Source organism: Micromys minutus (genome assembly GCF_963924665.1).
Source record: "Micromys minutus genome assembly, chromosome: 18".
Classification (NCBI taxonomy): domain Eukaryota; kingdom Metazoa; phylum Chordata; class Mammalia; order Rodentia; family Muridae; genus Micromys; species Micromys minutus.
The window spans coordinates 46,133,237-46,145,543 of NC_137953.1; the positions used below are offsets into that span (position 1 = coordinate 46,133,237).

The 12,307-nt window shown below is 46.0% G+C and overlaps 1 protein-coding gene across 1 annotated transcript; it reads right to left on the reverse strand.

The window, feature by feature from the left end:
* Positions 1–4,608: 4,608 nt before the first annotated feature.
* Positions 4,609–10,742, reverse strand: LOC308432663 (sperm motility kinase Z-like; the record flags this gene model as incomplete). The annotated part of the gene is made up of 4 exons (XM_080932435.1): positions 4,609–5,076; positions 6,279–6,571; positions 6,775–7,742; positions 10,738–10,742. The coding sequence occupies 4 exons, from the start codon at positions 10,740–10,742 to the stop codon at positions 4,609–4,611; spliced, it is 1,734 nt and encodes a 577-aa protein (XP_080788561.1).
* Between the last annotated feature and the right edge of the window lie 1,565 nt (positions 10,743–12,307).

The following is a 12,307-nucleotide window of genomic DNA, read 5'->3' on the forward strand; positions in this document are numbered from 1 at the left end:
AACCATTTCTAAAACATAAAAAATCTGTATCAACATTGATAATAATTTCTATTGATTAAATTAGCAATGTCGATGTGAGCATCTAAAACCAATGACAATATTGTGAAGATGTGTTGTCATTAATGTGATTTTATTTGTGTGTGTTTATGTTGCAAATAAATCCCAGTGATTTGTGTGTCGATATTGCCAAGCATAAATTATGGCAGATTACTGGTGTATTTGAGAAGTAATTTGGTACTCCATTTTGGATGCCATGCAAATGCTCATACCCAAGTGTAATTCTACATCTGGGAATTTGTCCCAGTGAAGCAATCCAGTAAAATAGGAACATCTCTCCACACAGTCTTTTATATCAACAGTTAAACAGGGAAGGACAAGAAACCTTCTAAATAGCCAAGAATAGCATAATATTTAAGTAAACACACTCCATCAACTCAAAATATTTTGTTACCCAGTTGAGAAATTATGATGAGTATCCAGCAACATGAGAAAATGTTTATGCTAATCAATGCAGACTCTGAAAACAAACCCTTGTGTGCTCTAGCTATTGCGGATGTTTAAGAAATTTCCTTAAAAGACCGTGTCATGACTGCAGTGTGACAGGCTGGTCTGGGCCTGCCAGGCTGGACTTAGCTAGGGATGGAGTCACTGGAAGCTTCATCCAGACCAGTTCTATCATGTGTCCAGCGGTGGGTACTGGCCTCAGATGATACCCTGGCTAACTGTTGACTTGGACCCTCTGAGGACATCATGGCTGGACTCCAAGGGCAGAAGTCTCTGGAGAGCCAGGCAGAAAACGATTCAGCTCATGCAACCCAAACTTGACAGTTATACAGGCCTAACCCCCTCTGTCCAGTGAAAGTCACCAAGCCTCGTCTGGTTGTTAGGACGAAGGGAAAACAGCAGCATTCTATGATGAAGAGTGACATGTTCCAGAAGAGACACAGCATTGGGTGGTTGTGGCTATTTGCAGAAAGTAAAATATAACGCAACATGTACTGATTGTAGCCATATAAAAATTATAAAAGTGTCAGTGCCAGGACGGTGAGAAACAATCGTTTAGTTTACTTTTTTAATTGTTACTGTGTTGAGCATGATGTTTTGGTCAAGGAGCAGAAATGTATTAATATAATTGTATTAGCAAGAACTTAGGCTGACAGAGCTTTGGGAATTATTTCTAGGGTGACCCCAGCTTCCTTTCGACCTTCATTTATACAATGACATGGGTCTTTCTGTTGGTAGTGTTCAGTCTAGGGCACTGGTAAAGTCCCACTCATTTTTGAAACATAGACCAAGGTGAAAGACCCTCATTTGAGGACCTTTATCTGTGGAGACCCCAGGACCCAAGAATCAGCTGAGACCACTGGATGCAAGTCGCAAGAGGGTTTTATTGTTCACAGTCGTCCGTGGGCGACAGCCTATTTAGAAGACTGGCGTGGAGACTAAGGGACAGTTTCTTTTTTATAGGGTTTGGCAGGCAGAAGTGAGGTACAGAAGCAGAAGCATAGTAACAGGGTTTTAATTGGCTAGTTTAAATGTGGCCAGGGAGTGAGCCCAAAAATATGGCTCTAAGGACACGGCTCCTGGTACCTTCCGGGGCTGCAACTCCAGAGAATAGTTGCTTTGGGCTTATCTAAGTGTGGGAACTGTGGCAGAAATATGGTTCCAAGGACACAACTCCTGGTACTAGCTGGGGCTGCAGCTTTCCAGGATAGTTGCTTTGGGCTTATCTGAGTGTCTTCCTTTCTTTGTCTATTGTAAGCTGGCCTCCCACTGGTATCTTGCTTGGCCACCTGGGACCCTGACCTAGCCTGCCCTGTGTGTACACAGCCTTACAGAATTGGCATTTATTGTTGCTATGCGGGGGTTCCCCCATTTTCTCTTCTGCATTAAGGGAAATCTGTCACTTATTTTGCATCAGGGTACCTCTGTATCCTGCTGTTGTAATCTTTGGTAGTGCTGTTCAGTCAGGGCCAGTGCCTAGACAACAGAAATTCTTTCCCTGACAAATTGCAGTGGTCGGTTGATGATACAGGGCCCACACGTTAGAATCATGAGTAGGATCACTATGGGTCCCATCAGGGAGGAAAGCAGGGTGGTCAACCAAGGGGACTTAGAAAACCAGGTTTCAAACCACCCTTGATTGTTTTCAAACAGTTTCTGCTTCTGGTTTAGTCGTTCTCTGAGTTTGGTCATACTATCTCGGACCAATCCTGTCTTGTCTGCATAGAAACAACATCCTTCCTTTAGAGCAGCACACAAACCTCCCTCTTTGAGGAAGAAAATATCTAGTCCTCTTCTGTTCTGCAAGACTACTTCTGACAAGGAAGTAAGACTCTGCTCTAGAGCTGTCACTGACTCTTCTAGAGCTTTGCTATCATTATGCATGGCGCCTGTAATTGCCCCATGTGATTGTTTTCTAATAGTGCAGCAGTGCCAATTCCAATACCCGCTGCCATTCCCCCAACAGTAATACCTCCGAGAAGGAGAGCTAAGGTTAGAGTAATAGGCTCTCTTTTAAACCAGGTCCGTTCTTCAAAAAGGGTGTAGACATAGTCTGGGTTGTGATAAGTTACCTTGGGCCATAGCTCTACCTGAACACAAAACTCTGATGTTTGGTTAAATATCGCAGCAGATACACAGGGGGTTAGTCCTGTGTTACATGCCCAGTAGGTGCCCTGGGGGGTGGCTAGGTAATAGTTTCCAGCTCAGACACGTTGGATACTCTTACAAAGAGCTTTGTGGGTAGAGGGTACCGTCCCTATACAAAGCCCATTTCCGGATACTTCAGACAAAGTCAACTTATGACTAGGAATAGAAGTGCAGCTTTTAGGGGTAGTGGTGGAGTTACTATAGTTTTCTAGGACTGCTACTCCTTCATAATAAGGGGAGCTAGATACCAGGCATAGCCAACATTCTTGTGTCTTCTCAGGGTCTGAAAAGTTGAGGGTGAAGTACACCCCTGTACTAGATTGATGAGTCTGTCTCCTGTGCTGGGAAGTGGTTGTGGAGGAGAGTTGTTGGAAGGGGTGAGGGTGATTGGTGGTGAAGTAGGCCCACTGACTGGGAGGGTATAAGGGAGTCTGGTGGTCTGCTCGAGTGGTGCTGTCACTGGGGGAGGGACCCTGGGGGATGGCATTCTTTGTTCTGGCAACTCGGGATTTGGGCCTATGGCCCGGCTTTCGGGGTTGGTAACTTGTCTGGTGAGGGAGAATAAAGTTACAGGATCTTTTCCCTGATGGTGAACCCTGAGTCTTCATGACCTTGGTCTGTTCCAGGTAGACTTTCGTCCAGCATCAGTAAACACTATAATTATTGGGTTACACTTTCCTCTGGGGGTGGCACCTTGAAACCCCGTAGTGCTTAAAGTATCAAAACAAGGGCCACAATCCTTGGGGATCTGTTTTCCCTTGACATTTGGATCTTTGCATGCCCAAGGGCCTGTGCCCGAGAAACCATGCAAAGTTCCCCTCTTTAGTGTGATATAGTCCCAGGAGGAGGAAGGTTTGCAGTAGATACTCAGTTCCCAGAGTACACTCTTCCTGGGAGGGCACAACTAACAAAAGATCATGGACATAATGAAGAAGAATGAGGGATGGGTGCTGTACCCGGAAGTCAGCCAAGTCCCGATGTAGGGCCTCATCGAAAAGAATGGAGCTGTTTTTAACCCTTGGGGAAGTCTAGTCCAAGTTAGCTGTCCTGAGATCCCCAGCTCCGGATCTTTAAACTCAAAGGCAAATATTGGCTGACTTTGGGGGCTCAATCAGAGGCAGAAAAAGGTCTTTCAGGTCTAATACTGTGTACCATCGATGTGAGGGTGGCAGTGTGCTAAGCAAATTGTAGGGGTTTGGGGACCGTCGAGTGTATATCTTCGACCCACTTGTTGACCTCCCTCAAGTCTTGTACTGGTCGGTAATCCCCAGTACCTGGCTTCTTTACTGGTAGAAGGGGTGTATTCCAGGGAGACCGGCAGGGCACTAGGATACCCTGATCTAACAGTCTCTTTATGTGAGGGCTAATTCCCAAGCGAGCCTCATGAGACATGGGGTACTGTTTGACTGAGACAAGAGTGGCTGACGTCTTAAGACCAATTACTAACGGGGGCTGCAATACAGCAAGTCCCATTCCCCCTGTCTCGGCCCAAGCTTGGGGGTACTTGAATACCCAGTCCTGAAGATCAGGATTTGAGTTTTCCTTGGTGGCTTCAGGTTCATGGAGGCGATATTCGTCCTCGAGATTTAAGGTGAGGACATGAAGAGGCCTTCCCTTGGGACAGTGATTGTCGCTCCTTCCCCTTTAAAGTGAATCTGGGCCTGTAATTTGGTGAGGAGGTCTCTCCCCAGCAGGGGATATGGGCAGTCAGGAACATGTAAGAAGGAATGTGTTACCTGCCCAGTGGCCAGCTCCACTCAGCGATCAGTAGTCCATCAGTAGGTCTTACTGCCGGTAGCCCCCTGGACCCAGGCTGTTCGGGGACTTAATGGGCCTGGGGTCTTGGTAAGAACTGAATGCTGGGCTCCAGTGTCTACCAGAAAGTTGACAGGTTGCCCCCCGACTTGAAGAATTATCCTGGGCTTGGAGGTGGGGGGTCTCCTGACCCTGACCTTCCTAGTCTTCATCTAACGCCAGGAGGGAAGTCTGGGGTCGCTGCTTTCGGGGTTCCCGAGGCTTCTTGTTAGGGCATTCTCTGGCCCAATGTCCCTTCTCCTTGCAGTAAGTGCATTGGTCTTTATCTAATTTGGGTCGGCTCTTCTCATCTCCCCTATTTCCCTTTCTCTCATTCTTCTGCATGGCAGTGACTAGCAACTTACTCAGGCCCCTATTTCTCTTCTTGTCTCTCTCATCCCTTTCTCTACGTACTCTATCTTCTCTTTCTTCCAGCATCTCTCTCTTGTTAAATATTCTCTCTGCCTCTTTAAGCAAATCCTGCACTGAGAATCCCTGCAGATTGTCCAGTCTCTGTAACTTTACTCTATTGTCCGGGGCCGATTGCCAAATGAATGACATTGACACGCCAATCTGCTGCCCTGGATTTTCAGGGTCATAGGGAGTATATCTCCTGTATGCCTCCTTAACCTTTATAGAAACACTGAAGGTAGCTCATCTGGTCCCTGTAATACTTGCTTAACCTGGGCCAGCTTACAATAGACAAAGAAAGGAAGACACTCAGATAAGCCCAGCTTTCAGATAAGCCACAGGCCGGACTGGTCCAGGAGTTGTGTCCTTGGAGCCAGATTTCTGCCACAGTTCCCACACTTAGATAAGCCCAAAGCAACTATCCTTGGTAGCTGCAACCCTGGATGGTACCAGGAGCCGTGTCCTTAGAGCCATATTTTTGGGCTCACTTCGTGGCCACTTTAAACTAGCCAATTAAAACCCTGTTACTATGCTTCTGCTTCTGTACCTCTCTTCTGCCCCCCCAAACCCTATAAAAAAGAAACTGTCCCTTGGTCCACGCGCCAGTCTTCTGAATAGGCTGTTGCCCACCAGTATCTTGCTTGGTCACCTGGGACCCTGACCTAGCCTGCCCCGTGTGTGACAACCTTACAGAAATAGCATTTATTGTTTTTAACGGGGGTCTTTCAGCAGTAGAATACTGATCATGAAGGTTGGGAGATATAACCATTAGCTCTAGGAGGCCAAGGAAGGCAAGGAAGAACAGTCCTCTGTGAAGGGCAGGTCCCAGAAGCAGCAGGTCTCAGAGGCACAACTCCACAAGAGCCAGGCCCTCTGCTGCAGCTGCATGTTGAGTTTTAGTGGGAGGAGTAGGAATGTGCTCCCAGCCTGAGCTGGAGCATCAAGTCCTGGGTGGTCCACTTCCGGAAGGTCTCCAGGGCAGCATCAGTCTTCCTCCTTCCTTCTCTGACAAGCAGGCTTGTGGCTCTGGAGTCTCTTCTCTTCCTCTGATGTCAGGTAGCCTGGGTATGAGGTCATCAGCCAGAAGCAAGAGCCATGGTGAGGAAGTTTGGAAGACAGGCATATCTGCTGACTGGTGGGGCTTCTGATTGCCCTGGGGGGAGGAAAGGCCAATCAGTTAAGAGCTGTAAAACTCAAAAGGAGAAGGTCAAATGTGTGGCCAGAGCATGTGGGTGGTTTCAGTGCTACCTCTGTGCCTTTTTTGGAGTAAGAAAGTATGGTACATGTGTTTAATTGAACCAACACTCAAATCCCACATGATCTAGATACAACTAGATGTAACTCACTGTACCTCGAGAACTTCATCAGGAACTGTCTATATGTAAGACATTAGTAAAAAATAAACAAGTCTACAGACGTACCTGAGCTATGCCTGTGCCTCCTGTCATCTGATGGTGCCCTCTCAGTTTTGGGGGCACACCTTTCTGTGAGGTGATACACAGCAGCACAGGGACCGGAAACATGCTCCAATTCTTTTCTTCCATTTTGCCCAGCCCCTGGGCTGCGGGGGGCTTGAAGTCCCACCTCTTTCTGGGCCACTTAAGGTTTTCTCTGCCAGGGAGCCAGTGGAATAGCTGGTGGTCGCTACATTCACTGTAGTGTCTCTTTGAAAGGACAGACAAGGGGCGGTCATGGACCGTTTGTAACTTCTGCCCTTAAGGGAAGAAGAATCTGTCTCAGCGATTTGTCTTAGATTATGTTGTTCAGGGGATCTGACTGAATTAATGGAAGGTTCACTTGCCCTTCTCTTGAGAGGTAGAGGGAAAATGTCAGGGTCTGCTCTCGAAGGGAAAGGTGCCACCCCTGGCTTCATTATCTTTCTTTGGACACCACTAGCATCATTTTGAGATGCCTGACATCTTAGGAGGAGGAATGTAGCCATAGTTTCATCAAACGTTTTGCATTTTAATGACTCTATGGTGTCCTTCAAGCGAAACCCAATCTTTTCCATGGCTACCATTATGTCACGGTCTGGGGAGCTGGTATCACCATTGGAATGAAATGGTAAAGTCTTTTCTCCTTGAAGCCATGGGTGACTTAAGAGGTCTTGAGCACTTGGTCTCTGCCTTGCGTTTACTGTCAACAGCATGCCGATGATACTTCGTACGTCTTTAGAGAGATAGGAAGGAACGTGGTACCTTCCCTGCAAGACTTTTTTACTCAGTTCCGAAAAGGTGGTCGCTCTATAAGGAGCAAGCCCAGTCACCATAAAATACAGAAGTACTCCCAAGGCCCACATGTCTACTTTGGGCCCATCATATGTGCGGCCAAGGAATATATCCGGAGGAATGGAATGCAAGGATCCAGAGAGCCTTTTCAAAAGGTTTTGCCCAGGCAAGAATCTGGCAGCCAACCCGAAGTCAATGATCTTAACCTGGCCCCACTCATCCACGATTATATTGTCAGGCTTCAGATCTCGGTGAATAATTCCATTGTCATGACAGTAGCCTATGGCACTAAGCAGCTGGATAAATATGCTCCTAGCTTCATCTTCCTTCAGGTATCCTGCCTCCTGCACTCGATTAAATAGCAACTTTCCCTGGGCCTCTTCCATAATTAGGTAAATGTTCTGTTTTGTTTCCATCACTTGTACAAGGGAAACAATATTTGGGTGGTTTAGCACCCTCATGATTTCGACTTCCGACACACTTAGTGCCTGCGCCGCCCCCCTCTCATGCTTCACCAGCGCCTTCACTGCAACCTGTGTGCCGGTGAGGCGGTGCAAGGAGAGCCTCACTTCGTTATTGCCGCCCTGGCTCAGGTTCTTCAGGACGGTGTACTGCCTGGTGAACACCTCTTCATCGAACAAGCTGAAGGACTCCTCGCTGGGAATCAGGGGGATGAAGAGGAAGAACAAAGGACAAGGTGAAAACCACACAGACAAGCAGCATTAACCCAGACCGAGATGGTACACGCAGAGAAACCCAACCTTGATCCCCAAACCAAGACCTAGCTCACAATTTAGTAAAATAGAAAGACCACAGCTCAGCAGTGTTGCAGATGCTATTTGATAAAGCCGAGAAGTCAGGAATAACGAGGGAAATGAATGGAAGAAGAGATGATTGAGAAAAAAACATCTCAAAATAACACAAAAAATTTAAAACCAATACCCAAAACTGGACCAACTAATTAGAAGAGCAAAGAAATCAAAGCAAAGTCAGGACCCCTCAAGAAATCAAAACCAAATCAGAAGCAAAGAATACTCATTAATTAAATTGAAACAGAGAAGCAAAAGTTAAAAGCAAACCAGAGAAATAAAAAGAATTAGGAACCAGAACTGGTCACATTCAATTAGGCATAAACTCCAGAGGGCAATAACATTACAAGGACTCAATAATTATTTTGTAAAGGAAAAGATTAAATAAACCTAAAATCAAAAAATATTTTAAAAATTTAAAATTTATGACAGGAATCCAAGTCAGATAAAACACACTAAACACCCAAGAAAAATAAAAGCAGAAGGAAAATAAGAATAGAAACAGAAAAACAAAGAGGAAAATTTAAATAAATTTAAATATAGCAAGACAAGTGTCCATGAGTTAGAAAGATGTCTCAGTATAGAACCTGCTTTGAAGCCTGGGGTTCTGAATTAAACGCAAAGTACCCCTACCCATCACAAAAATAAAACCAAAGACCTGCCCAAAGGAAACCAGCCTAATGTCATTAGTTTTAATATCAGCCCAAGGCAGATCCTAGGGGCTCCCTGGCCAAAAGCCTAGCCTATGTGCCAAAAACAGGCCAGTAAATGGCTCTGCTTCAGAGATTAAGGTTACCAACATACCTTTTGTACAGCACTGAAGGCTTAGCTCTAGACTTTACCAGCAGCTGTCTCTAAGTTTATAGATGATTTCACACAGACACAGAATTACACAAGTAGGTATACACACATACAATACATACAACTACACAACTACACTTTCTCTCTCTCTCTCTCTCCCTCTCTCTCTCTCTCTCTCTCTCTCTCTCTCTCTCACTCACTCTCTTTCTCTCCCTCTCTCTCTCACTCTCTCTGTCTGTCTTTCTCTCTCTCTGACACACACACACACAAACACCCTACACACAAATCTATCAGAAACTGGAAAGCTCACACAATCTCACTAGCCACAAGTGAATCGCACAGGTAAAACTACTCCTCCTCTCTATACCCACAGAGAGCCAGGGCAGGCCCCACCTTTATATCTGCTGGGGGGAACTGTCACAATGGACCCTCATGAGGTCACAGTAGGACATGTGCAGACCAGAGTTGTGCCAACTCCGAGGAATTGAATGCCCTTCAAAGCTTCTGATTCCGGTGGGTTCTGCAGAGCCATATTTGGGCTTTTGGAAATTAAAGTTGCACACAGTGTACCCAGAGTACCATCCACATATACAGCAGAACTGATGAAAACCCCACAGTCCCTACTACTAAACACCCTACCACCCCTACTACTAAACACCCACCACACCTAATACTAAACATCCCACCACCCCTACTACTAAACACTCACCACCCCTACTAATAAACACCCACCACCCCTACTACTAAACATCCAACCACCCCTACTACTAAACACCCACCATGCCTACTATTAAACACTTACCACCCCTACTATTAAAGGGCACAAGCTGATTCCTAGCAGTTAGAGGAACTAGGCATTGATCAGTGTCCTAGTGTCATTCCTTTGCTGAATAAATACACAACCAAGGTTATTAAAAGATTATAAAATACCCAGGGGGTCCCACCCTCTCAGAAGAGTTGGGGATGGGGGATGGGGGAAGAATTGTGGGAGAGGGTGACTGGGAATGAGGGCAGTGAGGAGAGTGTAAAGTGAGAAAAGAATGAGAGAGAGAGAGAGAGAGAGAGAGAGAGAGAGAGAGAGAGAGAGAAAGGAAAAAGAGAAAAGGAAGGAAGGAAGGAGGAAGATGGACCCAAACCATCGAGGAGTGTTCCTCCATGGCTCCTGTCCCTTTCTGAATTCCTGCTCTGACTTTCTTCAATGGCAGACTGTTATGGGGATATTTAAGCTAAATAAATAGCCCACCCAATACCCTGACTAAAAAGCAATGTGGGGCATAAGTCATGTCTTCTTGAGCCTACAGTCCTAGGTCAGTCTGCCACTGTGGGAAAGTCAGATTGGGACACTCAGCATCAGTGCACACACACTAGAGAAGAGAAAAGCGAGTGGGTGCACCATGGTCTGACTGCTTCTGTTATGCTCCATTTCTCCACACTCCCATAGTACTCACAGCTTGCTCCCTCACCCTCCACCACGTGTGTGCGTGTGTGTGTGTGTGTGCATGTGCTCATGCACTTGTATTTAGTGGCAAGTGTAGGGGTGTCCATCAAGTCTGATATATAGCAGTCAGCCTGGGGTGAGCAGCAAGACTTGTCTCATAGTAGTTGGAAAAGGAGTGCACGACTCAGGCTCATGCTTTGCCGGGTATGTGATGCATTTTGGTCTGAAGTTTTTCTGTGCAGAAAGGGTTGATCGTTATAGCCCTGTAAAACTGTACAATAGGCTGGGAAGCCATAAGAGCAGTGCGGGGGAGGGGCGGGGGTGGTGAGTCTAACAGAACCTGTTGCACTGTGGAACATTGTATGGAGGAAAGAAGGGAATTTCCAAACAGGCTGGCTCCTAGAAGTTTATGTGGGGTGGGTTTTGGATGCCATCCTACAAGGCCTCATACCTACTCAAGTCTAAGGTAATGTGTGTGACTGGTGAGCAGTCACTAATGTGAGAGGCACTCGTGATTTAGTCATTCGAATCGTTGCCTTAGGCTTCATCAGTGGGAAGATGGACTCCCATCATCTGCCTCCACTGTACTGAATTTCTACAGTACGACATTCGGGCCATTGTAGAACACACACATTCAAACAAAACAGCCACTATCTTCATCACACAAGCTGCAGTTACTATCAGTGGTCTGTCAGAATTGGACTTGAGACTCGATGCTCCCTCATGCAAGGATGAAGTGGCAAGTCATCAGACCCTCACCTGACTTGGCAGTCATTCCCCAGACATTTGTGTGCATGTTTGCCCTTGTTGGTCTAGGCTGTCAGAATGTGCTAGAATGTATAGGCTGGGCAAGGTCTATCAGAAAGGGGCCCCATCCATGTAGTATAGGGAAACCCTCACCAAGGCTGCTTTAGGGTCACCCAGGATCCTGCCAGCACCCCCTTACCCATCCTGTCCTCCAGAAGTAAAGCCCAATAAATCCCTCAGTGTGAGCTCCACTGGAATCTTCTTTGGTTGTCATGGGGTCTTATAAGAGACAGCTGCTGGTTGTGACTCCCTAGGGAAAGAATCTCACAGCCAGACATAGATCTGGACAACTGCTGTTGGTCTGTTTGCCTCATGGACAAGTCTGTTTATCAGAGAATGCAGCACTTCTTCCATATTACAGAGTGACTTCTAAAGTTACAGGAACTCTAAACACTCATCCCCTTTGATAATAGACTTGCTTAATATTTTTTATTTTACATTCTGCAACTTTTCCTGGGATTCTCTGATCACCTACATTCGTTCATTTATATTCTTTTTCTGTCTCTGTTTCTGCAATACACTCATCTCCTCTGTGTACTTGTGTCTGTGTGTGTGTGTGTGTGTGTGTGTGTGTGTTTCTCAACCAGTGGTTAAATATTGAGCCATTTAGCCAGGCTAGCATTGCAATTTACAACAAAGTCAATAAATGTCACTGCCCTTAAAACACAATCCACTTCTAGAGAATTCATGTGAAGCATTGTGACAGCCACAGGCATGAGTTATAGAGCAAGGCTGGTGCTGTTGGTTTAGGAGATGGTTGAGTTGTGTCCTTGCACAAACCAAGAACTGAAAGCAAGGAAAGACAGAAGCCATGGAGATGGTGAAAGAAACAGCTTTATTCCTTTAGAATAGGTGATACCTAAGGCTAGATAGAATTCCTCTAAAAGGCTTCTGGCTTAGGTATTTTATAGTCCCACTATGTCCTCCCTTCCCTATAGTTTCTCAGCTCCCACACCTTGTCTTTTGTTCTTACAATGTTGTCTGAGAATAAGAAGACTCATGACAGGAAGCCTGCTCTCACTTTCCTAGTCTACCTGTGTCCATCTAACTCGCCTTCATTCTCCATCTCAGAGATCGACACCAATTTATGTCAGGAATGGGGGTGATGACCGCTCTGGCTGCTTCATGCTGTAAGGGGGCGTAGTCAAGGGGAGTGTCTTCCAAAAAAGAGGAAACTCCCATGAGGTGGGCTCCTGGAATCGGTCCTTTTTTGACTGGCGGTATATATCTGAGGCTCCATGTAAAGGACCACATGGCCCTGTAGAAGTAGAAGTCTAAAGGAGGAGAGAGGAGAACACTAGGGACACTTCATTATAAACAAGATCGGTGACTGTTTTTAGAAAAGTTCCACGTAGTAGCAACTGATC